General features: G+C 36.7%; 1 protein-coding gene across 1 annotated transcript in view; it reads right to left on the bottom strand.

Annotated features, from left to right (window-relative positions):
* OLA1 (Obg like ATPase 1) overlaps positions 1–25,220 on the bottom strand; it is a 163,720-nt gene that overhangs the window by 35,016 nt on the left and 103,484 nt on the right. Inside the window, exons 6-7 of the mRNA XM_052661184.1 lie at positions 11,116–11,196; positions 10,713–10,810 (exon numbers count right to left, since the gene is read on the bottom strand). Of these exons, the coding sequence (XP_052517144.1) occupies positions 10,713–10,810; positions 11,116–11,196 (179 nt within the window). The remainder of the gene's footprint in view (positions 1–10,712; positions 10,811–11,115; positions 11,197–25,220) is intronic.

Here is a 25,220-nt window from a genome sequence, read left to right as displayed (position 1 = left end):
TGGAAACACAAAACTTATTTATCTGTTAGCTTAACCCATTAGTAAGCTAAAATGCAGATCTCTTAATCCAATTATGAAAATGCTTTATTGTAATAAAACTTCAATTCAAGGCAAATGACAGTGTCTGAGGCCATTTCAAGATCTGAGTATTCAATGAAGTAACGTAAATTAAAACACTGTAAAGTTGTGACAAATGTAGGTTGTTACTCTTAGTAAAGTTCATTCTACTTCTTTGAGGTCATACATCAAGCGACTTTTAAAAGTGGTTTGCCAGTAATAGTATGGGTTAGCAAGTTGCTAGACAAGCATCAAAAAGAAAAGATGAAATTTTAAACAAATCTCAGTTCAGTTCAGTCACTCAGTCATAGTCAACTCTTTGCAACCCATGAACCGCAGCACGCCAGGCCTCCCTGTCCATCACCAACTCCCGGAGTTTACTCAAACTCACGTCCATCGAGTTGGTGATGACATCCAAGCATCTCATCCTCTGTCATCCCCTTCTCCTCCTGCCTTCAATCTTTCCAACCATCAGGGTCTTTTCAAATGAGTCAGTTCTTCGCATGAGGTGGCCAAAGTATTGGAGTTTCAGCTTTAGCATCAGTCCTTCCAAAGAACACCCAGGACTGATCTCCTTTAGAATGGACTGGTTGGATCTCCTTGCAGTCCAAGGGATTCTCAAGAGTCTTCTCCAACACCACACTTCAAAAGCATCAATTCTTTGGCACTCAGCTTTCTTTAGAGTCCAACTCTCACATCCATACCTGACTACTGGAAAAACCATAGCTTTGGCTAGATGGACCTTTGTTGGCAAAGTAATGTCTCTGCTTTTTAATATGCTGTCTAGGTTGGTCATAGCTTTTCTTCCAAGGAGCAAATGTCTTTTAATTTCATGGTTGCAGTCACCATCTGCAGTGATTCTAGAGCCCAAAAAAATAGTCTGTCACTGTTTTCATTGTTTCCCAATCTAATAGTCATGAACTGATGGGACCAGATGCCATGATCTTAGTGTTCTGAATGTTGAGTTCTAAGTCAACTTTTTCACTCTCTTTCACTTTTATCAAGAGGCTCTTTAGTCCCTCTTTGCTTTCTTCCATAAAGGTGGTGTCATCTGCATATCTGAGGTTTTTGATATTTCTCCCAGCAATCCTGATCATTGCAAATTTATACTATATACAAACAATCTATATAATTGCAAATTTTACTTGCACACATTTAGGATACGTTTTAATCTTTTTAATTGCAATATAGTTGAATAAGAATTTATTAGCTCTTATCAAATGGTTGCCTTCACATTTTACACTCTTTTTCCGATGGTCCATCACACTTGCCTTTGCATTTGCTATTCCCCCTCTCTAGACCAAGTTTTCCTCAGATCCTTCCTCTGTCATGTGTATTCCTTTACTTCTTAAGGGCCTTCCCTGACCACCCTAACTAAAATTAGCAACCTGTTACCTTGATTTACTTATTTAATTCGTGCATTTATTTTTTCATTCATTTGTAAACACTGAAAATTCTGGGGGCAGAATTTACTATGTACCAATTACTATCGTAAATGATCAAAGTGTATCAACTGATATAATAGTCATAACAATTTTATGAGGAAGACAGAGTTATTATTTTTATTTTACCTTTCTCATTTTATTTTTAAAATGAGAAAGGCAAAATTTCCAAAAGACAGACTTTAAAAGCCAGATATAAAATTCCAGCAGCCTAATTTTCACAACTCATAAATAACACCCCAACATTATTCATTGAGCAAATATAATCTGGCTGTTAACTAAATTTTAGTTATGCATTATGCTACATGCTCGATTTATCTGAAAAAAGTAGATAGAGTGATAGTCTTAGAGCAATAAAATTATATGTGATAGGGCTGTGGCAAAGGAAATGGGGGAAAAAGACATTAAAATGTGAGAGATATGATGAAAAAAGTTCAAGCTAATAATTAATTTTGAAGAAAAAGTATAAATCTTAAATATTAATTCTGAGATTTCAAAGATGTAGACTAGCATAATGAAGGTATCATAAACATAGATGATAAAGTATTTTATAAAAATGATCAAGTGAAAAAAAAAGGTCAAGTGAAATAGTGATATAAGTTAAGCCACTGAGGTTATTTCTTCTTTCTTTTTCTTTGTTTTAAAAAAATGTTTCATTTTATTTATATTGGAGCATAGTTGATTAACAATGTTATATTATTTCAGGTGTACAGCAAAGTGATTCTAATCATTTCTTGACATTATATTAAATATTTGTTTGTTAGTCGTCTATTATCCCATGAGACTATAACCCTTATGGGGGCAAAGGTTTTTTCTGTCCAGGCTCAATGATTATTTGCTTAGAAAAGGAAAAAGAAAGCATAGTACCTATCTTCTTGATAAGCCTACAGTATTCATACGAATCTACAAATTTTAAATTCATGATGACAGTTTTAATAAAGTAAATTGTCTTCTTGATAAAGCATTAAAAAGACTGAACCAGTGTGCAGCCCCCAGTTTACAGAGGTGTACTCAGAGTTCCTGTGTCAGTTATTCTGAAACATATTTTTTAGCAGAATTTTAAATTGATAATAAAAATGGTCAGATACCAAAATATGTTTCACCCAAACTGTACTATTTTTACTACATGGCGGATTTAGTAGGCTTTTGAGGGCGTTTTGTAATCAAATGTTTTTGATGGGGAAACGCTTTCTAGGGCAATTTAGAATAAGGAAGTGTAATATTTTGAGTAACGTAACTAGTTTCAAATATAGACATGCCAATTCTACAAGTAAGTTTTATTTCCACTTTGTTCTCATTCTAGCCAGAGCAATAGCTGCCCACTATGAGAAAGACAAGAGCATGGTCTAAGATCCAAAAAAGACTTATTTTCAAGGGGTAGAGGTATGGGAGTGGGAATGAGAGGAGGAAAAAAGGCCAGGTTTTATCATCAATTCAATCCGGAAGAGTTGCTCATGAATTGTGTACCTGTAACCTCAGGAATGCTCTGGATTGTCCCACAGTTAGAAAAAAATCCTACCACGACAAACCTACATATAAGAGTTGAGAAGAAATCTGCATGGGCATCTCTTCTTTTGAATGACAATAAAATCCTCTAAACTGCAAATAATGAAGTCACGGGGTCCTAACCTGACTATGAGATAAGGGCAGAACCCTATAGAAGATGGTGGTGATAAGGGTTTTATTGCTACCCATACTGCACAATAGAGACAGTTCTCAGTTTGTTTTGGATGACAACTGTCTCAAAGCATACATTTTTTCCATTATCTATATAATGGAAAGAAAAAACAAGAGAATGTATCCCCCAAAGACACATGTAGAAGACTTAACAAGTCCCTTTTCTATTACTGTATTTTTTGAGTTATGCTAATTAAATTTGGGAAATACTGTTTATACAGAACACATTTTATGTGAACATTCAGATGACCTGTCTTCAATATGTAAAAGGCTATCACTTGCCTGAGGTCAAAGAACCAGTTAGCATCAAATAAGGACCACAACACTAGCATTTCAAATTCTAAAGTAGTTATATTCTTAATACACCGAACTTCCTAATAACATACTATCTAATTTATAAATAGACTTTATGCTCTAAGTTTCTTAGCACTCACTTTCCTTGTAGCACCAATGTTATCAGTGGTATCCAGCATTTTGGTCTAGCCTTCAGAAGTCTATTGAACTTACAATATAGTTAGACTATAGCAGTATCTCCAAAGGTAGGTCTAGTGACGGGGGAACACAGGAGAGGCCACAGAGGGAAGGGCGCAGAAAATACTCCTCCTCTCCTGTCCTGCGTAAGCACAGGGTATTAGGCCCAACAGTGGAACTGCCTCAAGGGGCCTCTTTGCTTTCCTTTTCCACACTGTAAGTTACTGAGATCACTTACACCGCAGTGAGACTGCGTTCCTCAGTCTTCACAAGGCCCTGCCCTCTTATCCTATTCAAAACTTCCATGTAATGAGTGTAGTTCACCTCAACTCATAGTTTTAGAAACAAAATCTGACTCAGCCATCCTTAATCTATGGGGACACAGATTTTTAAGAATAACAACAGAACTTGCAGTATTCACCAAAGTGAGTCAGGTAGAGAGGCAGAAAAACGTTCTGTGTACATGAGACTCACTTGTGATCTGAGGAACATTATATAGCTGTATGCCCAAGTTCGCCTTTTATTTCCTAGTTTTTATATGTGTGTGTGTGTGTGTGTGTGTGTGTGTGTGTGTGCGCGCGCGCGCGCATGTATGGAGAATATATGTTTTAATTTCATAAGAGAATCCTAGAGAACACTGTTTTTTTAAAAGAGCTTTAGTCTCCTAGAGCTGGAAGAAAATTTGTAAAACTCCTCCCTATTATTAATATATACAGTGAAATTCTTCAGCTACTTTAAAAAAGATGAGTCCTGACACATTTGATAAAGCATATTGCTCATAAATCAATAAGTCAACGAACGGATGGTGCTAATGAAAATAAAACTGACTCTCCTGAAAGTATGTTTCTCAAATTCAGTGAACAATCTTGCAAAGAGAAATTACTGTCTATAAACTGTACTGGGTAAAAAGGAAAATAGGCCAGGGGCAATTCCTACCATGCCTAATATGGTGGGTCAATAGCTTTATATCCATATAAAAAGATGTGCTTTCTTCTATAATTACCTTTTTCAAATATGGCATCAGACGTGCGATTTGGTTTCATTATGACTATATGATTTAGGGTAATAATATCTCTTGATAGGACTATGAAACTGCTGAACGAGTAACCCAAAACAATTTAATGAAAACCAGGAAAGTTCAAAAGTATTATTACATATACATACATTTACAAATTCCAAAGGGCATTTCAAATAAAAGCACTCCTGAATAGCTAAAGGTCTTTTCTCTCCTACTTCTTTCAGCCTTCCATGTTTTGAAATAAAAAGATTATCTTGCTTTAGTATATTCTTTTCAACTTTTAAGATTTTGATCAGAGAAATTAAGAAACAATCAACTCTACAAAATCCATTCACTAGAAATTATTTGAAATCCTAATTCATAGCACATATGATACTTTCAAAGCTTTATCATAACACAAATTAAAAAATAACTAATTGATAATTATTCAGTAGCAAAAACAAGAAAATATAACACAGAAAAGGATAAGAAAATATTTTCTTTTTAGATTTATTTACACTTACTTCAGTAAAATTAAGGCTATTTTTGTATAGCATTTACCAATTTAATCAATCCCATACTGAAAAAAAAAAATTGCTCAGTTTAGGCTTCCAGAATACCCTTGACCTGTCTTATCACCCTTTTCTATCTGGCAATGAAGAAAACAAGCAGTAGTCCTCATAAAGCAATCTCTAGTAAAAATTACAAATTATAGCTATCCAAATTTAATTCAGCTAAAAAACTCTTCACGTGTTAAATAGAAATTATAATCCCAAAGAAACACTGCTGCTGCTGCTGCCGCTGCTAAGTCGCTTCCGTCGTGTCCGACTCTGAGACCCCAGAGATGGCAGCCCACCAGGCTCCCCCGTCCCTGGGATTCTCCAGGCAAGAACACTGGAGTGGGTTGCCATTGTCTTCTCCAATGTATGAAAGTGAACGGTGAAAGTGAAGTTGCTCAGTCGTGTCCGACTCTTCGCGACCCCATGGACTGCAGCCTACCAGGCTCCTCTGTCCATAGGATTTTCCAGGCAAGAGTACTGGAGTGGGGTGCCACTGCCTTATCCACAAAGAAACACTATGTGGATAATTCAGGGCTTTTACTTTGCCAGACTAGTGGATGATAAAGTGAAACATTAAAAAAAAATCTTATACTTGTGAATCTTGTTTTAGATACTAGGGTGTATTCCTGAAAAGTTTACACAAATTGAACCTAATTTTATATCTATTTGAGAAGCTTCCTGAAGTAAAATGAATAATGTAATAATAATTAATCATTCCCATTTTGTTTCAAGTAAATCAAATGTACAATGATTTTTTTCAAAGCAGTATATCTATGTTAAATTTCTAGCTTCAATGAATAATCTTGTCAGAAATTGAAGACTTCTTATAAGAGTATTACAGAATACATCACAGCATTCTTGAAATCCAAGAAAATGTTGTGTGAAGAAGGTTATATTAACCTTCTAGAAATATAATTGCGGAAGTGGACTTTTGCTCATGTAAAGTATATAGCCTGAAAATAATGGAAATCAGTGAACAAATCCTCCTATAGTGGTGAATACTGCTCCTGTTGATAAGACATAATGGAAATGTACATAATATGTATTGTGGAGAGAAATGTTCAAGGATGAGTTAGGTAGAACAATTTCTGTCAGACCTCCTACTGTAAATTGGAAAATAAAACCTAAGGCTCACAGTATGGCAGATGATCATTTAGTATTACCTCCATGGAGAGTTGATAAACAACTAAATACCTGTAGGAACAGCAATAATTATAGTAGCTGTGTAAAGTATGCTCACGTGTCAACATCCGTACTTTTTGTGAATATATGATGAGCTTATCCAAGAAAGCCTAAGAATCCAATAGATACTACAGCTCAAACTATTCCTATATATCTGAAAGGTTTTTTCGCCCCTGAATAGCATGTGATATACATGAATACAGTTTTGTTTTATATTATATATACATGAAAAAAAAAAAAAACTGGGCTTCCCCAGTGGCTCTGATAGTAAAGAATCCGCCTGTAATGTGGGAGACCTGGGTTTGATCCCTGGGTTGGCAAGATCCCTTGAAGGAAGGCATGGCAACCCACCCCAGTACTCTTGCCTGGAGAATCCCATGGACAGAGGAGCCTGGCAGGTTACAGTCCAAGGGGTCGCAAAGAGTTGGACGCGGCTGAGCGACTAAGCACACATGAAAAATTATATGCAAAAATGTTCACACTTCCCCCTTTGTAAATACCTGCGATTCTTACATACAGTTCAAAAAGTCAAGAAAATATTGAGCTTATTCCATGATTCTCCCCTTGGCCAGGTACACACTGTACAGCATTGCCAAACTATGTTTAGTTGTTAGGTACAAACTTGTGGAAAACAAACAAAAACAGAAAAGCTGGGATAAGAAAGACTGAATCATAGAAAAATAAGAATTAATAAAACATTTCTCTATTAAAAATTCATTGTGAACCTGACACATTGCCCTTCATTATATAATAGCTTAAAAGACTTTGCAAGTCCTGTCTACCTATCAAATAAATTTCAACACTCAGATTAATTGATTTATGTAATATTAGAGAATAATGTTCAGTGACCACAAGCCCACCAGGGCATATGCAAATACATGTTTATAAATACACAAAGACACACAAGAAGTCTGAATGTCTTAAATTTTAGTTATACTTTTCAGTTGAATATAAATATGTAGCATAATAAACAATAAAATAAAATTATCCTTTATTAACAGTTTTAACGGAGAAGGCAATGGCACCCCACTCCAGCACTCTTGCCTGGAAAATCCCATGGACGGAGAAGCCTGGTAGGCTGCAGTCCATGGGGTCGCTAAGAGTCGGACACGACTGAGCGACTTCACTTTCACGCATTGGAGAAAATAAATGGCAACCCACTCCAGTGTTCTTGCCTGGAGAATCCCAGGGACGGGTGAGCCTCGTGGGCTGCCATCTATGGGGTCGCACAGAGTCAGACACGACTGAAGTGACTTAGCAGCAGCAGCAGCAGCAGCAGTTTTAAGAAGGATGGGGACAAGAGAACACAGAAATGAAACACAATAGAAAGCTATGTAGGTGCACAAAATTAGTTTGTTCTGCAGATTTCATCATTAGATAGCATATACTAACAGAGCAACAAATGTGCAAAGACTGAAATTTACTCTTCCTAATCAAGCAACTGTTTAGCAGGACTAATGCCCTACACCTGCTTGACACCATGACTTAGCAGGCAATCTCAAATGAAAATTAATACTGCATGTAATAAATCTTAGTTATAAGTAACCGATCATGTTTAATATACGAAATCCTCAAGTGTTAAAAAATCACTGACATCTGCCAAAGACAACAATGACAACAACATAATAACAATGGCTGCATAGTTTTATTCATTCAAAGCATAACAATATATAATAGTAATAATAAAGGTTTCTGTGGATATCCCTTACAACATCTTACTTACTGTCATCTGATCACAACTCAACCTAACTGTGATGTTAGCTTTTCTTCAGGGGCTAGGTCTTAATCATAAATGAATGAAAAGACTAATTCAACATTGATAAAACCAGTGATGTTTGGGGCCATTATGGTGTTTACATCTTTCAAAAAGGTCAATACACCTACTCAGTAACACAAGAGACTTATCTTTCAAAATGTTTACTTCTTTTCTAGGATTGAAAAATAACACATTAACATTTAAAGTGAATTTTAGTAATTAAAATATAGTTTTAGTCTTCCTCGTATGGCCAGAATCACACTTTTCCTCCTCTCTCCTGACCATTTAAAATAGTTTTCCAGATCTAAAAGACCCACGAAAATATTTATTACCGCTTCCTGCATTAGTTTTAATTTGCTACATTACATTACTTACTACCTTAAAAAAAAACCCTTTTCTTCTGCTAAGGGAGCAGCTAATGCAAATAGAGCTGAGATATAAACATTACCAAAGAACAAGATGCTAACACAAATTTAAAGGATTTAGCAATTAAAACATATTTTAACTATTGACATCTGCTTGCAATGTTATAAGTGATGAAAACCTAGTGTTCATATCCTTCATAATAAAAATTTATGCTGCACTTTAATACAAAGGATGTGTTGCATAAACAGAGGATTTAAAGCTGTAGCAGAGTGGCTGAATGAAAGGAAAATGGCAATCTTTCTGGCTCCAGTAGATGCCATTCCCTATCACACAATGTTTCCCACTCATAAATACATGACAAATACTTCCTCAATCATTTTTTACGAGCAGGGATGCACAGGGGGTAGTCAATGGCTAGCTTGAGGGAAAATAGGAACAGCAGGCGGCAGAAACTGTACAGAAAATGGCTATGTGGTAAATTCTCTTCTGGAACATCACTCAGTTACCCAGTCTTTGATCTTTCAGCTACAATTACACTAACTTCCACAAGATCTGACCCCCCCCACCCCCCACAACCTCCACCAAACCTACATACCCCCCCAAACCAGATCATTAGTTACACATAAAATTCAAAATTTGGTTTTATAAATAGGATCATCCATACCTCTACATTTTTATAAATTAAAATTTGCTATTTAGACAAGATTTTACTTTCAATTGGCTATAACCATATCATCATCACAACTGGTCTCACAAAAAACACGGGGTGTCTGGCGACAGCTAAATCACAGACTGGCGTCTCCCAAGCAGTCTGTCTACCATTAGGGTCTGGGAAATGGTATTTACTATACAATTAGAGCCAGGGAGTTCTACCTGTAATCATCCAAATACAGGTGTGAGAAGCCCCTTTGGGCAAGGAAACTGACTCATCCCTTTTCATGTAAACTTTGATGTCTGCATTGTTTCACCGAGCCTCAGGAAACCATACCATTCATACTACAATGAGATTTATTGACTGAAGTCAAATAATATATTTTAAAATTCCTTCCCAAAGGTAACAATTTTTAACATATTAATCATGAAATCTGTAAGAATTTTATATAAGAAATAAGACAGAACTATTTATTTTGAAGTTAATTATCTATTGGAGGATATTGACCAGTCAGACCATGTCAGGTTTATGCTTTCTAGAACATTACCAATAAAGAGGCCAAATTCAGTTTCCTATCAGGAACACAAACTGTCTTACAGTAATATCAAGAGGGCATTTTTAGTTGCAGTAATTTCACAGAATTTATTCTAATGATTTATTGGAGTTAACCATCTGACATTAATTATTGTTTTGGCTTCCAGTCTATGAATGTTTATTTTTCAGTTTAAAGCTTCTCACTCTTTGATATCATATGGAAATGAGAATTTTTAATGGAAAATTGAAACCATGTGCATCTAAGTACTTAATGAAGTACAGGGAAAAAAACGACAATATATTTTAGGAGAATTCAGATATTTTGCTTTGGATACCTTTGGCTTGTAGGCTTAACAGCATAAAATACTGAGACTCCAGTGAGTACTATGCCAAATATGTATATGCCCTTATATTACATGAACGTATAATTTTTTGAAGCTACAAGTGAACAAAAAGGAAACCTTGTACATTTTGGTTACATGTCAAAAATGACAATCAATACATGAGTGCATCGTTTTTACATTTGTATGTTTTAAACAAATACTTGATCTTTCCCTCCACCAGACAGTATTTTTAATTAATAAAAATGTTTTTAAAGCATTCAATCTGGATTTTAAAACTTATGTCCAGCTATGATCCTAAGCAGGTATTTTAAAGTCATATAAAACATCAACAAAGTTAAAATATCCTAGATTAAAAAGTTTTATTGCTCTAACTACATTTACTCTCATTTTGCAAAGGAAAAAAATCAATGTCTATTCAATTTAAGTACATATGTATAATTCAATACTGCTTAATGTAATTCTTCTTTATCCCCCCTTAAGTTCTCCCAGTGTAAATCATTCGGAGACTCATCTCAAAATGTTAACAACAGGCAAAGCTTTCCCATCCATTTTAAAGTTTTTAATAATAAGGAGAAATATATTAAAATCGAACACAGCAGTAAGTACATATGTGTGAGTTTGTATGTGTATAGATATGATATGTAAGGGTATATCTGGAGAGAAAAAAAACTTACCATTTGTTTTTCTTTCTAATGTAGTCTTTTTCGGAAAGATTAACCAAGTAGACCATTGGCTTTGAAGTCAGAAATAAATGTTTATTCAATACTTCAATCTAAAGTGGGAGACAGAAAAAGAATCCTTTTTAAAAGTTGAGTAAATAAAGTCATTGAAGAACTCGAAAGAAAATTATATTTAAACAAGTAGCCATTTTTATTTTTATAGATTTTCTTTCTTAAAGATTAGTTGTCATGAAATATCAGTAGAGGAAAAGAAAAACATAACAAGTTTGGGAATAAGAAATCATTGAGAGAAATAAAGTTTTACTAGGCATAATAATAAGTGAAAAATAATGACAACTCTAACTTGTTCTCTAAGAAATCAAAGGTAATAACAGATGGAATCATATTTATAACTTACCTCTTTGTCATTCCAATCATGATAGAATCGAACAGGTTTCTTTTGATCTATAACCCAGGATTTGACTTTGCACATTATGTCCTATATACAATTGGAAAAAAAGGAAATACAAGATGAATACTAAGCATTTAGATACTAAATATTAAAATTAAAAGTTTTCAAACCCTCAAAATAAAAACAAAGTGAAGTTTTTTTTAAGAAAAGAGAACTGACTCATACAGATAATCATTTTCAATATCTCATTAAAAAACCAAATAGCAATGAAACATTAATGTGGCATTAACCTTTTAACATGTGAAACGTGGAATACTAGCAAAGTCAGTAATAATCTTAAAAATTTCAAGACAATTAAAACACACCAAAGTCTACAAGAGTTAATAATATTTCAATACTATTGAGTGATGTTAATTGCAAGATAAACATGTTATTAATTAGGAAATGGGGGGATACTAAAGAAATACTGAATTATAATTTTTCCTTAAGAAGAAAAACAAAATAGATGAAATTGAGCCTATTATTGATGATCTAGCCTCCAAAATATTAAATCAGCTGACCAAAACCCTTTTTATTCTGAATTAATTTTTTGCCAACACCTTCTCCCTGCCCACTTCTCCTGTCCCTGGCTCCAAACCCCCACCCTCCCACAACCTGCTAAAGCCTCCATTACACAATGGCAAGAGCCCTGCACTGGTGACCTCCAACCAGCTGCATTCACTTTCAGAACATCTCTCTCTGCTGGAAATCTAAAGGCCTTTTAGTTAGCAAGCTAGTGTGCATTCAGAAGGAGTAACTGCAGGAAGAGCCCAATGTGCTTTGTTTCTCTGGCCTTTCTTCACAGAAAGATTAATCATCTGTGAAATGGAAACGGCAAACAGCAAGTGACACAAACTGAACCCTTCAAGCCTTTCCTCATCAGTTTTGTGGTTCTGAATCTAAAAGCTGCGTGTGGCAAGGTTCTCCTTACAGGCAGGTGTTAATAAAAGGCTCTTGGGTCTGAAAGGTCAAACTTAGCTCTTCCAGAAGAAGTGTGTTTGAGAGTCATCTGTTTTGTTGTTGTTGTTGTTAAGGTAACTTATGAGTATGTTTTAAATATGCATTTCTCAAATTTTATTGTAATATACAATTATTAGTAATAAAGTTCTTAGATTTTCATTGATATATGTTACTTTACCATAAATCAGTGAGTCTCTATAAATACCTACTTATTAAATTACCTCAATATTTAGTATACCTTCGTTCCAAATCTTGCTGTTACCAACAGGAAAAATAAGGAAAAAGCTCTATATCCTTAGATCCTGATTTGAAACCCTCCAGCAAAAAGACTTCCCACAGACTTTAAGAAGGAAGGGGCAAGCTAAAAACTTTTAATGAAATCTAACATGTTCTGCTTAAGAATAATCACTTTTACTCTTCTATAACTGAATTTCACTCATAAATGTTTAAAAGTGGCTAATGTAACACCATTTCCTACAAGGAGAAGATCAAAGTGCTATATTACAAATGCATTATGATTAAAAAAGCCCTGTGCAGCCTTGCTATTAACTGTTCTTTAAACCCTAAAAGGCTTCCCATAGATCTCACTTGGCACTGCATATACAACCTTTGACAAGTAATGTAGACCATTTTTATTCATTGCCTAAAATTGTAGGCAATTATGTGCGTCACACTGGCCACCTGCAAATTCTGAATGCCTGCTCCAGTTGTCAGTGCGAAAAACTGATGTCGGAGGGGATTAATCTAGGGGGAGAGAGTCCTCTTTAATGGCTCCAGCAGGTGAAATGGCCCAGCTGGTTACTATGATGAGTGGCCAGAACAGCTTATGTAGAGACATGCAACAAGATTATACAAAAGGAGGAGAAAAGTACCATCTCATATTTGGCTTTATTAGTTTTTTTTTTTTTTTCAATTAAAAAAAGGAGAAGAAAACAGACAAAGGAAACCCAAACCAAAACTAAGGAAGGAAATTAAATCTTAATCATATAAAAAGTGTAAAATACTTTCGAAACCATAAATATTTTTAGGAATCCAAAGGGTCTCAATAAATGCTGATTGCTAGTGAAGGAATTTCCAAATTTCGCTTTCATTTTAAATTAACTGGACCATGACTTCAGACATAGAGATCTTATCACAAAATCTTTTCGGCATTAGTTTTTTTCCCTCCTTCTCACTAACGTATTATATTATAAATAAGGAGCACTCACAGCTTAAAGAAAATTAACTCATAGTTTAAGTTCTAAAGCAGTATATTCACTAAAGCCACGTTCAAATCTTCTTGGAAAAATTTATAGATTATAACCAAGTTTTTAAACAGCTGAATGTAAAAATACTTTAAGATTTAAAATATTTATTTTAAACTCAACACAGTCTTAAATATCCCCACAAAAGATTTAACAGCCAAGAAAAGACACCTTAGATTACTAAGATGTCAGTTTTACTTAAGACAAATCAAAAATAGATTGCTCTCAGATGAGATTATCTTATGTAAATGATCATTACATGATACAGTACCAAACTGCATAGTTCTTACAGTAAAAATTAATTTTTAGTTTTAGCAAAATTAAAGATGTTATGTTCCTTATCTGACAAACTTCTGATCAAATGAAAGAAAATATGTGGACTTATGTGCATAAAATATTTAATGGATTGATTGAATTTTTTCTTATGCTTGAATATATACACACATATATTAATAATTATGTTTAGAACAATATTCCTTTAATTGAATGCAGTTAACTGAAAAAGTAATCTATAAGAATACATACTTAACCTACTTTTAACAAATTAGACCACAATAAAAACATTAAATAAAAAAACTAATGCTTGATGCATCAGAAGTTACTTTAGAATTTTGTATTTCTTTAGTTAACATCGTTACATGGAAATACAGATGTAGGAAGAGGGCAGTTCTGATAACCTTAACAAATCCCTCATTTTCAAAATAAATTCTGTACATAACGAAGATTATGCAAAAATTCCTAGTCATTTGAATTTTTTTGGTTATATGGCAAAAACATAAGTGTACTAACTTGAGGTAACCATTTACTGCTTAAATGCAGGAATAAATCCTAGATCCACCACTCACCAGTCTATAACCTATTACTTCATTGATAAATTGCAGATAAAGACGCGATCTACCTTCTGGGGGTTGTTGTAAAGTTCAAAATGCATATAAGGTGTTTAGTATATGTCTTGGCAGAGTAAGTTCTCAGAAAATGTGAGTTGTCATTGCTATTACGATTATTGAAAAATACTAATAATCTACAAAATGGCAATACAGTCTCTTGGGTACTCCTTTAAAGCACACATCTTCTCCAACTGGAATAACTGCTCATTAGTACTTTTCTTAAATTTCTGATGCTTACCAATAATACTGGCTTTCTTAGTGAAATCTCAATTCAGGGTTCTAGTCTTAACATTCTATAAGGACTAGCTTTTGCTGAACTACACTTTAACTACAAAAAAACCAATCCAAATTCACCTTGAACACTTTGCTGTTCTGCCCTGACTCTTATTAACAATAGCCTCATATTTACACTTCAGAAATGCTCTATGGTCTTGGTGTAGTTCATTACTGTCATTGTTAACAGCAGTTGTAATATATTCAGACTCAGAAAGGATGTGTGACTTGCCTAAATTCTGACTGCCAGTAAGGGGCAGACCTGAGATTCAGATTCAGGTCTAAGTGACTCAAAAATTCACTTTCTGTCCAACCACCCTGGCATGTTTGTCTTCCTTGGAAGTGGAAGTGTTAGTCACTCAGTCATGTCCGACTCTTGTGACCCCATGTATTGCAGCCCGCCAGGTACCTCTGCCCATGGAATTCTCTGTAATTACTCCTTGGTTAGCCTAGGCATTCCAAGGCTGTTATTCAATGTCCTCATCCTCATTCCAATGTCATCAGGAAAATTCAATATTCTTACTAGTTGGTTACAATATCTGACTGTCAATCCATGTACCACAAAAATAGTACTTTCTTTTCAGACACTACCATAACCTATGGACAGAGGAGCCTGGCAGGCTATAGTCCATGGGGTCACAAGGAGTCGGACATGACTTAGCAACTGAACACCATAACCAAGTTATGCTATATCACCCTTAACTAGATTTTTCCGACTACTTGACTTCTCTATTTTGTATTCTTTAGTTCCCAAAGCAGAAATTATTAGTTCATGATCCATAAATGGAATTCAGGAGTTTCCTAATATCCTGAAATTGTATTAAAGTTCTATGTTTATGTACCTTTGAAGGATAACAGCACACATTTTCCAAATGCTTTTAAAAAGGATTCACAATCCAGAAATCCAAGAACCATGGTTATGAGTGGCTCCATGGCAATATTCCAAAGCCTCAACAACACTCAATGAAGTATATGTTCTAGGTTCATGGACTCCCAGATTTGCAGTCTGAGACACTGACCTAAAACTTGCTTCAGCCAGACTCTGCACTCAAAATTTATCTATTCGTATCAAAACCATCCTGATTAAAATTCTAGCCACTATAAAGTTTATCTAACACAATTACAGTTAAAATCATAATAGGGTTGTTGGAGAACATTACAAATTAAATATATCATTATTCTAGAAAATGAACTGCTTGAGAGTTGAGTTTTGGGCTTCCCTGGTGGCTCAGATGGTAAAGAATCCGCTTGTAATGTGGGAGACTTGGGTTCGATCCCTGGGTTCTGAAGATCCCCTGGAGGAGGGCATGGCAACCCACTGCAGTTTTCTTGCCAGGAGATTCCCAAGGACAGAGGAGCCTGGCAGGCTACAGTCCATGGGGTCGCAAAGAGTTGGAATGACTGAGCAACTAAGCACAGCACAGAGAAAAATAAGTATTAAAAGCTAGATTTACTATATATTTCAATAAATCATAGTTAGTTAAGTCGCTCAGTCATGTCCGACTCTTTGTGACCCCATGGACTGTAGCCCACCAGGCTCCTCCGTCCATGGGATTCTCCAGGCAAGAATACTGGAGTGGGGTGCCATTTCCTTCTCCAGGGGATCTTCCCGACCCAGGGATTGAACCCAGGTCTCCCATACTAGAGGCAGACGCTTTAACCTCTGAGCCACCAGGGAAGCCCAAATAAATCATAAAGCTAAAATAATTAGAACAGTTTGATACTAGCACAAAAAGAGAGGTAAAGATTAAAAACAATCTAAAACACATTAATTAGAGATTTATTAACAAATTATGGGACATTTATAGAACAGTTTTCATGCAAGGAAAAATGTTCAAAATACACTGCTAAGTTAAAAAAAAAAAGCAGATTCAGAACAAAGGAAAGAAATTAAGAATATGGATATTATTGTCAAACAGATTTGGGCTCAAGTCTTGGCTCTGCCACTTTCTAGCTGTGCAACTTTGGGACAGCTATTGAACCTGAACCTGTTTGTTTCTGTAAAACTGGGATAGTAATGCCAATTCAACATATGATGATTATGAGGACTAAATGAGAAAATGAATCTAAAGGTCAGGTGTGCCCATGGGCCCCTGATGTGTGAATACCCCATCTGCCTACCCAGCCTCCACGACCTGTTGGACGGCAGATCCTCGCAAAGCACGTGTGTGTGTGTGTGTGTGTGTGTGTGTGTGTGTGTGAGCTCCTGAGGTGGGGGAAGGCCTGGACTTTATGGAGCAGAACTTACTCAGGGCAGAGAAAAGGGCCTGAGGTCAGCACAGCCAGGAGGACCCCAACTTACAGGCATGAAGTAAACATTCCATAGATATTAAGTCTTATTATTTATGGCAAAATGGCATAATGTGATTCCATTTGTGGTTCTGAAACTATATATAATACATATAAATAAATGTACTCATAAAATGAAACTATATAGATGTCTTATCAAATTGGTAGCAACAGAAATCTGGAAGATTGGATTCCAGAGAGATTTTCTTTTTCTGCCTTTTTAATAACTACAATGATATTTTATTTATATTTAACCAGTAAATGCTATCTTTAAAACTGGGGGAAAAAAATATAGGTATATTCACAGGGTGAAGTGGAAGGGAGGACTTGATCTATCCTCTGCTCAGCCTCTGTAATCCTCAAATTTGATGGCTAACTAGATAGCTCTGGCAGTTTGTCAAGCTGACTCACTCTTACTCTGGAATAATTACAGCTTCCAAGCCTGGTACTTCTCTCTAGCCAAGCCCACTACCCTAAAACCTGAGGCTAATAACCAGATAAGCTGACCTATGCTGGTGGGGTGGGTTTAACACACACAGCCAACAATGCACTCAGACCAAAAGAGTGGGGGGCAGGGCCTCCAGCTCAAAGTAGTCTGGCTAGAAGTCCACTAACACAGGTCCCTCCTGCTCCAACCAAGCATTCCCTTTAAACATCCCAAACTGAGGAAAGTCCAATCTACACTTTCATCATGAAATAGAATGCTATCATATTCTAAGTTGAAATTTAGCATCTGCTTGAATCATGGTAACCCAAGTCTATGCCCCAACCAGTAACGCTGAAGAAGATGAAGTTGAACGGTTCTATGAAAACCTGAAAGACCTTCTAGAACTAACACACCAAACAGATGTCCTCTTCATTATAGGGGACTGGAATGCAAAAGTAGGAAGTCAAGAAACACCTGGAGTAACAGGCAAATTAAGCCTTTGAATACAGAATGAAGCAGGGCAAAGGCTGAAAGAGTTCTGCCAAGAGAACGCACTGTGAGAACACACTGGTCATAGCAAACTCCCTCTTCCAACAACACAAGAGAAGACTCTACACATGGACATCACCAGATGGTCAACATCGAAATCAGATTGATTATATTCTCTGCAGCCAAAGATGGAGAAGCTCTATACAGTCAGCAAAAACAAGAAGGGGAGCTGACTGTGGCTCAGATCATAAATTCCTTATTGCCAAATTCAGACTTAAATTAAACAAAGTAGGGGAAACCACTAGACCATTCAGGTATGACCTAAATCAAACCCCTTATGACTATATAGTGGAAGTGAGAAATAGATTTAAGGGACTAGATCTGATAGACAGAGTGCCTGATGAACTAAGGATGGAGGTTCAAGACATTGTACAGGAGACAGGGATCAAGACCATCCCCATGGAAAAGAAATGCAAAAAAGCAAAATGGTTGTCTGAGGAGGCCTTACAAATAGCTGTGAAAAGAAGACAAGTGAAAAGCAAAGGAGAAAAGGAAAGATATAACTATTTGAATGCAGAGTTCCAAAGAATAGCAAGGAGATAAGAAAACCTTCCTCAGTGATCAATGCAAAGAAATAGAGGAAAACAATAGAATGGGAAGGACTAGAGATCTCTTCAAGAAAATCAGAGATACCAAGGGAACATTTCATGCAAAGATGGGCTCAATAAAGGACAGAAATGGTATGGACCTAACAGAAGCAGAAGATATTAAGAAGAGGTGGCAAGAATACACAGAAGAACTGTACAAAAAAGATCTTCATGACCCAGATAATCACGATGGTGTGATCACTCACACTCACCTAGAGCCAGACATCCTGGAATGTGAAGTTAAGTGGGCCTTGGGAAGCATCATTACAAACAAAGCTAGTGGAGGTGATGGAATTCCAGTTGAGCTATTTCAAATCCTGAAAGATGATGCTGTGAAAGTGCTGCACTCAATATGCCAGCAAATTTCGAAAATTCAGCAGTGGCCACAAGACTGGAAAAGGTCAGTTTTCATTCCAATCCCAAAGAAAGGCAATGCCAAAGAATGCTCAAACTACCACACAACTGCACTCATCTCACATGCTAGTAAAGTAATACTCAAAATTCTCCAAGTCAGGCTTTAGCAATAGGTGAACCATGAACTTCCCAATGTTCAAGCTGGTTTTAGAAAAGGCAGAGGACCCAGAGATCAAATTGCCAACATACACTGGATCATCGAAAAAACAAGAGAGTTTCAGAAAAACATCTATTTCTGCTTTATTGACTATGCCAAAGCCTTTGACTGTGTGGATCACAAAAAACTGTGGAAAATTCTGAAGGAGATGGGAATATCAGACCACTTGACCTGCCTCTTGAGAAACCCGTATGAAGGTCAGGAAGAACAGATAGAACTGGACATGGAACAACAGACTGGTTCCAAATAGGAAAAGGAGTACGTCAAGGCTGTATATTGTCTCCCTGCTGATTTAACTTCTATGCAGAGTACATCATGAGAAATACTGGGCTGGAGGAAGCACAAGCTGGAATCAAGACTGCCAGAAGAAATATCAATAACCTCAGATATGCAGATGACACCACCCTTATGGCAGAAAACAAAGAAGAACTAAAGAGCCTCTTGATGAAAGTGAAAGTGGAGAGTGAAAAAGTTGGCTTAAAGCTCAGTATCCAGAAAACTAAGATCATGGCATCTGGTCCCATCACTTCAAGGCAGACAGATGGGGAAACAGTGGAACCAGTGTCAGACTTTATTTTTGTGGGCTCCAAAATCTCTGCAGATGGTGACTGCAGCCATGAAATTAAAAGACGCTTACTCCTGGGAAGGAAGGTTATGACCAACCTAGATAGCATATTCAAAAGCAGAAACATTACTTTGCCAACAAAGGTCCGTCTAGTCAAGGCTATGGTTTTTCCAGTAGTCATGTATGGCTGTGAGAGTTGGACTCTAAAGAAAGCTGAGTGCCCAAGAATTAATGCTTTTGAACTGTGGTGTTGGAGAAGACTCTTGAGAGTCCCTTGGACTGCAAGGAGATCCAATCAGTCCATCCTAAAGGAGATCAGTCCTGGGTGTTCATTGGAAGGACTGATGTTGAAGCTGAAACTTCAGTACTTTGGCCATCTGATGAGAAGAGCTGACTCATTGGAAAAAACCCTGATGCTGGGAAAGATTGAGGGCAGGAGGAGAAGGGGACGACAGAGGATGAGATGGCTGGATGGCATCATCGCCTTGACGGACATGGGTTTGGGTGGACTCCGGGAGTTGGTGATGGACAGGGATTTCTGGTGTGCTGCAGTCCATGGGGTCGCAAAGAGTTGGACACGACTGAGCGACTGAACTGAATCAGAATATTGAGCATTTGTTGCTCTACTAGATGAACGCTGCTAAGGGGTGGGGAATGCCCTCCAAGAACTAAAATGATAGATTAACTCTAGCAATAACCTGCTACAATGTACGTTGGCAGATGTTTGTTTCCAGTTATGTGATTCACTTAAGCAAATAGTGTAAACTTAAAACAGCAATGTCCCTGAACCCTGTTGACTATATTCCTGAACCCTGTTGACTATAAAGTGGCAACCTGGATGGAAACCAATTCATTTTTGAGGTATAGATCTCAGCAGAAGATTTGACCATTACTAGGAAGACAACAGGGCTTCCCTGGTGGCTCAGATGGTAAGAGAATCTGCCTACAATGCAGGAAACCTGAGCTCAATCCCTGGGCTGGGGAGATCCTCTGGAGAAAGGAATGGTTACCCACTCCAGGATTCTTGCCTGGAGAATTCCATGGACAGAGGAGCCTGGCAGGCTGCAGTACATGGGGTTGCAAAAAGCTGGACATGACTGAACGACTAACACTTTCACTTTTCACAAAGACGGCAACTACTCCTATGACTCCCATAAATTAGTAGGAATGAATTTTACCATGTTCAAGGAAGGACAAAGGGAACAGGAAAAGCCTACAAATCTGATTTTAATGAAAAGGCTACTGAATAAGGAGAGTCATAAAGGAAGAGGAAAACAATCACATACCCACAATACCCTCTTAATGAATCATTTTGCATACTTGGCAGAAGGCAAAAAGATACAGCATCTATGAAATAGAAGCATGAGGCCACAAAGAGAGAATAGTGTGAGGTTAGAAAAAATGGAAAAGATGTCAAGAGTGCTGATGAACCAAGATAGATTTTTAAGGAAGCCAAAATCAAAGTAGGAAAATAAAAATCCAAGTTGAAGATTCACCTTATATGGCAGAATATAATCAGTGGCTTGGAGGCCAAACTTGAACAGGGGTTATACTGAAGTATAACAGAAACTCAGTGTAACATACATAAGTGTACAGCTTGATGAAGTATCACAGAATAAACAGATGCATGTAACTACCACCTGATCAACACACAGAATATTATTAGCATGTTACACTCCTCTCCAGAGATAATCACTTCCTGGCTTTTTTGCACCACAAGCTGGCTCATTATTAAAATTTATGAAAATAAAATCATACAGTAAGTATTGTTTGGGTCCAGCTTCTTTCCTTCAATATTGTTTGTGAAATTCATCCACACTGTTAAATAAGCTGTGGTGTGTTTTTTCTTTGCCACATAATATTCCATCATAGGAATATAATCTCAATTTATCTATACTATTGATAAGACACTTAGGTTGTTTATACGTTAAACCTCTTACAATAAAGCTGCTATAAACATTCTTGTACATGTATTTTAGTAAATTTATGCATCCATTTCTCTTGAGAATACACCTAAGAACAGTTTTAGGTCACAGGTTTACTCTAACTTAGTATACATTGCTAATAAGTTTTCAGAAACAGATGTACTAATTTACACTCACATCAACACTGTCTGAGAATTTCATTTGCTTCTCATTCCCTCTAACACTCAGACTGTCAATTTTCTTATGGTAAAAGTGTGAAAGTGTCAGTCACTCAGTTGTGTCCGACTCTGCAACCCTATGGACTCTATGGACTGTAGCTCACCAGGCTCCTCTGTCCATGGGATTCTCCAGGCAAGAGTACTGGAGTGGGTTGCCATGCCCTTCTCCAGGGGATCTTCCTGGCCCAGGGATCGAACCTGGGTCCCCTGCATTATAGACATTCTTTACCATCTGAGCCACCAGGGAAGCCAATTTATGGTATTTGTATACTATCTCACTGCAGTCTGAATTTGTATTTCCCGAATGATTAATGGGGGACTTCTTCCTTTATGAAGTACTTCTTCAAGTCTTTTACCTATTTTTCTATTGTGCTGCCTTTTTCTTATTTACAGCTCTTTGCATACTCTGTAGACATGTTCTTTACTAAATACCACAAATATGTTCTTTCACTCTGTGTGTGTGCTCTCAGTCACTCAATCGTGTCCAACTCTTTGAGACCCCATGGACTGTAGCCCCCTAGGCTCCTTCATCTATGGAATTTTCCAGGCAAGAATAGTGGAGTGCGTTGCCATTTCCTATTCCAGGATATCTTCCTGACCCATGGATCTAACCCGAGTCTCTTGTATTTCCTGTATCGGCAAGCTTACCTTTTCAAATTCTGTTTAGTAAAAGTCCTAATTTTAATGTAGCCCACTTTAAAAATCTTTTCCTTTATGATTACTGCTTTTTGTTTCTGGTTTAAAAAAAATATTCTACGTTATACCAATATTGTAGATGCTTTATTCTATAAACTTCTATAAGTTTTACTCTGTAAACTTTGCCTTTTGAGTGTAGTGTGAGGTGGGTGAGAACTTATTTTCTCTCCCACAAAGATATCCAACTGTCCCAGCACCATTCCTTTTTCCTTTTTCTTTTAGATCTTTTTATTTTTGGCTATGCAGGGTCTTGGTTGTTGCACGGCTCTCTCCCTCGTTGCAGAGAGCGGGGCTAGTCTCTAACTGGAGTGTGTGCGCTTCTCTTGTTGTGGAGGACAGGCTATAGGGCGTCTGGGCTTCAGTAGTTGTAGCTTGTGGGCTCTAGAGCACAGGTTCAATAGTTGTGGCACAAAGGCTTAGTTGTTCCACAGCATGTGGGATTCTCCAGGACCAGGCACTGGACGTGGGTATCCTGCACTAGCAGGAATATTCTTTACCACTGATCCACCAGGCAGGGGCCCCAACACCACTTCTTAGGAAAAGTATTTCTCCATTACTCTGCAGTGCCATCTCTACAACAAACTGAAGTATATTTGTGTCTGTATATATACCCATTCTCTTCCATTGGTCAATTTGTCTATTGGTGCCTGTCTTAATCACTGCAGATTTGTACTAGTCTTGATATAAGGTTGATGTGCACAAAGTCCTCCATCTTGGTTCTTTGAAACTGTTTTGCTTATTTGGTGACCTTTGCATTTCCATGTAAAATTTAGTTGTCAATGTCTAAAACAACATGATATGACTTTGACTGGGATCCATTGAATCTACAGACCAATTTTAGACAGATATGACATCTTGAAAATATCAAGTCTTTCAATCAAAACAAAACTGGTATAACCTTCCATTCATTCATTCATTCATTTCTCTAAATAAAGGCTTTATTGTTTTTGTGTAGAACTTTAGTATAACTTCCATGAGATGGAGAAGTCTCTTGAGAGTCCCTTGAACTTCAAGATCATCAATCCTAAAGGAGATCAGTCCTGAATATTTATTGGAAGGACTGATGCTGAGGCTGAAGCTCCAATACTTTGGCCACCTGTTGCAAAGAACTGACTCACTGGAAAAGACACTAATGCTGGGAAAGACTGAAGGCAGGAGGAGAAGGGGACGACAGAGGATGAGATGGTTGGATGGCATCACCAACTTGATGGACATGAGTCTGAGCAAGCTCCAGGAGTTGGTGATGGACAGGGAAGCCTTGCATGCTGCAGTCCATGGGATCTCAAAGAGTCGGACACGACTGAGCAACTGAACTGAACTGATCTGAATTTTTAAAATGTCACTACAACTGCTGCTTGCTGCTGCTGCTAAGTTGCTTCAGTCATGTCTGACTCTGTGCAACCCCACAGACGGCAGCCCACCAGACTCCCCCGTCCCTGGGATTCTCCAGGCAAGAACACTGGAGTGGGTTGCCATTTCCTTCTCCAATGCATGAAAGTGAAAAGCGAAAGTGAAGTGGCTCAGTTGTGTCCGACTGTTAGCGACCCCATGGACTGCAGCCCATCAGGCTCCTCCATCCATGGGATTTTCCAGGCAAGAGAACTGGAGTGGGGTGCCATTGTCTTCTCCATCTATCATCTTTTTAAAAACATTTCAAGTTCTGTATTATGAAATATAAGTCATTTTTTATATTGACCTTATATTCAACAATCCAGATGACTTCATATACTAATTCCAATGGTTTATATCCCAAATTCTGTCATGTTCTCTAAACACATGGCATGCTGTCTGTGAATAATAATCACTTTTATCTAATACGAGACTGAATAGAAGCAGTGATAGTAAGCATGACTGGTTTTGTTCCCAATAAGAGGGGGAAAGCTTTCAGTATTTCACCATTAAGTATAACTGGTTATGTATGTTCCTTTTTTGTAGATACCCTTTCTCAGGTTAAGGAGATTACCCTCTAGAGGTTTTTTTTTTTTAACCCTGAGCAGTCAAATATTATCAAATCCTTTTTTCAATGTTTAAAGACAATCATGATTTTTCTCCTTTATTCTGTTACTTTAATCTTTAATATCAACCTGCTTTGCATTCCTAGGATTTTAGTCATAATTATTGTTAATAACTATTACTAGATTCAGTCTGTTAATATTTTTATTTAAGATTGTGCATTTATGTTCATGAAAGAGATTTGTCTTTAACTTTTCTTTCTTACATTGTATGGTCTGGGTGTCAGGATTCTTCTGACCTCGTAAAGCCAGTTAGTTTTCTCTCTTTTACTATTAGCTGGAAGAATGTGTGTGAGACTTCATTGTATAGAGAAGTCACCTGGGCCAGAGTTTTCTTTAAGTAGGGTTTTAAATTATGAGTTCAATTTCTTCAATAGATACAAGACTAATGAGATTTTTATTTCTCTTTACATTAACTTTGTTAAGTAGTCTTTAAAAATGCTTGTTCATTTCACATATTTTTCAAATAACTGTCATAAGTTGCTTATAATATCTTATTAGCATTTTAATGTTTGTTGGATCTACAGTAATACTTCTCTTTCATTTCTAGTATTGGTTTTGTGTTTCCTTTTTCACTCTTTCACCAGTCTTGCTAAGAATTTATCAATTTTATTAGTGTTTTCAAAGAAGCAACTTGACCTTTTTAAGCCTCTTTATTACATGTTTCTTTTCTACATTATTAATGTCTGCTCTCATCTTTACTGTTTCTGTCATCTACTTTCTCTGAGTTCTTTTCTAACTCCTTCAGATGGATACTTTGAGAATACTGATGTTACTCTTTCTTATTTTAGATGTATACATTTGAGACTATAAATTTATAAAATCTGTTGTATATATCAGAAAAGAATACAACAAATTTTGAAATATTG

The sequence above is a fragment of the Budorcas taxicolor genome, chromosome 2 (assembly GCF_023091745.1).
Source record: "Budorcas taxicolor isolate Tak-1 chromosome 2, Takin1.1, whole genome shotgun sequence".
NCBI classification, from domain to species: Eukaryota; Metazoa; Chordata; class Mammalia; order Artiodactyla; family Bovidae; genus Budorcas; species Budorcas taxicolor.
The sequence above is the reverse complement of the archived record's forward strand: the minus strand, read 5'-3'. Positions and strand labels throughout refer to the sequence as shown.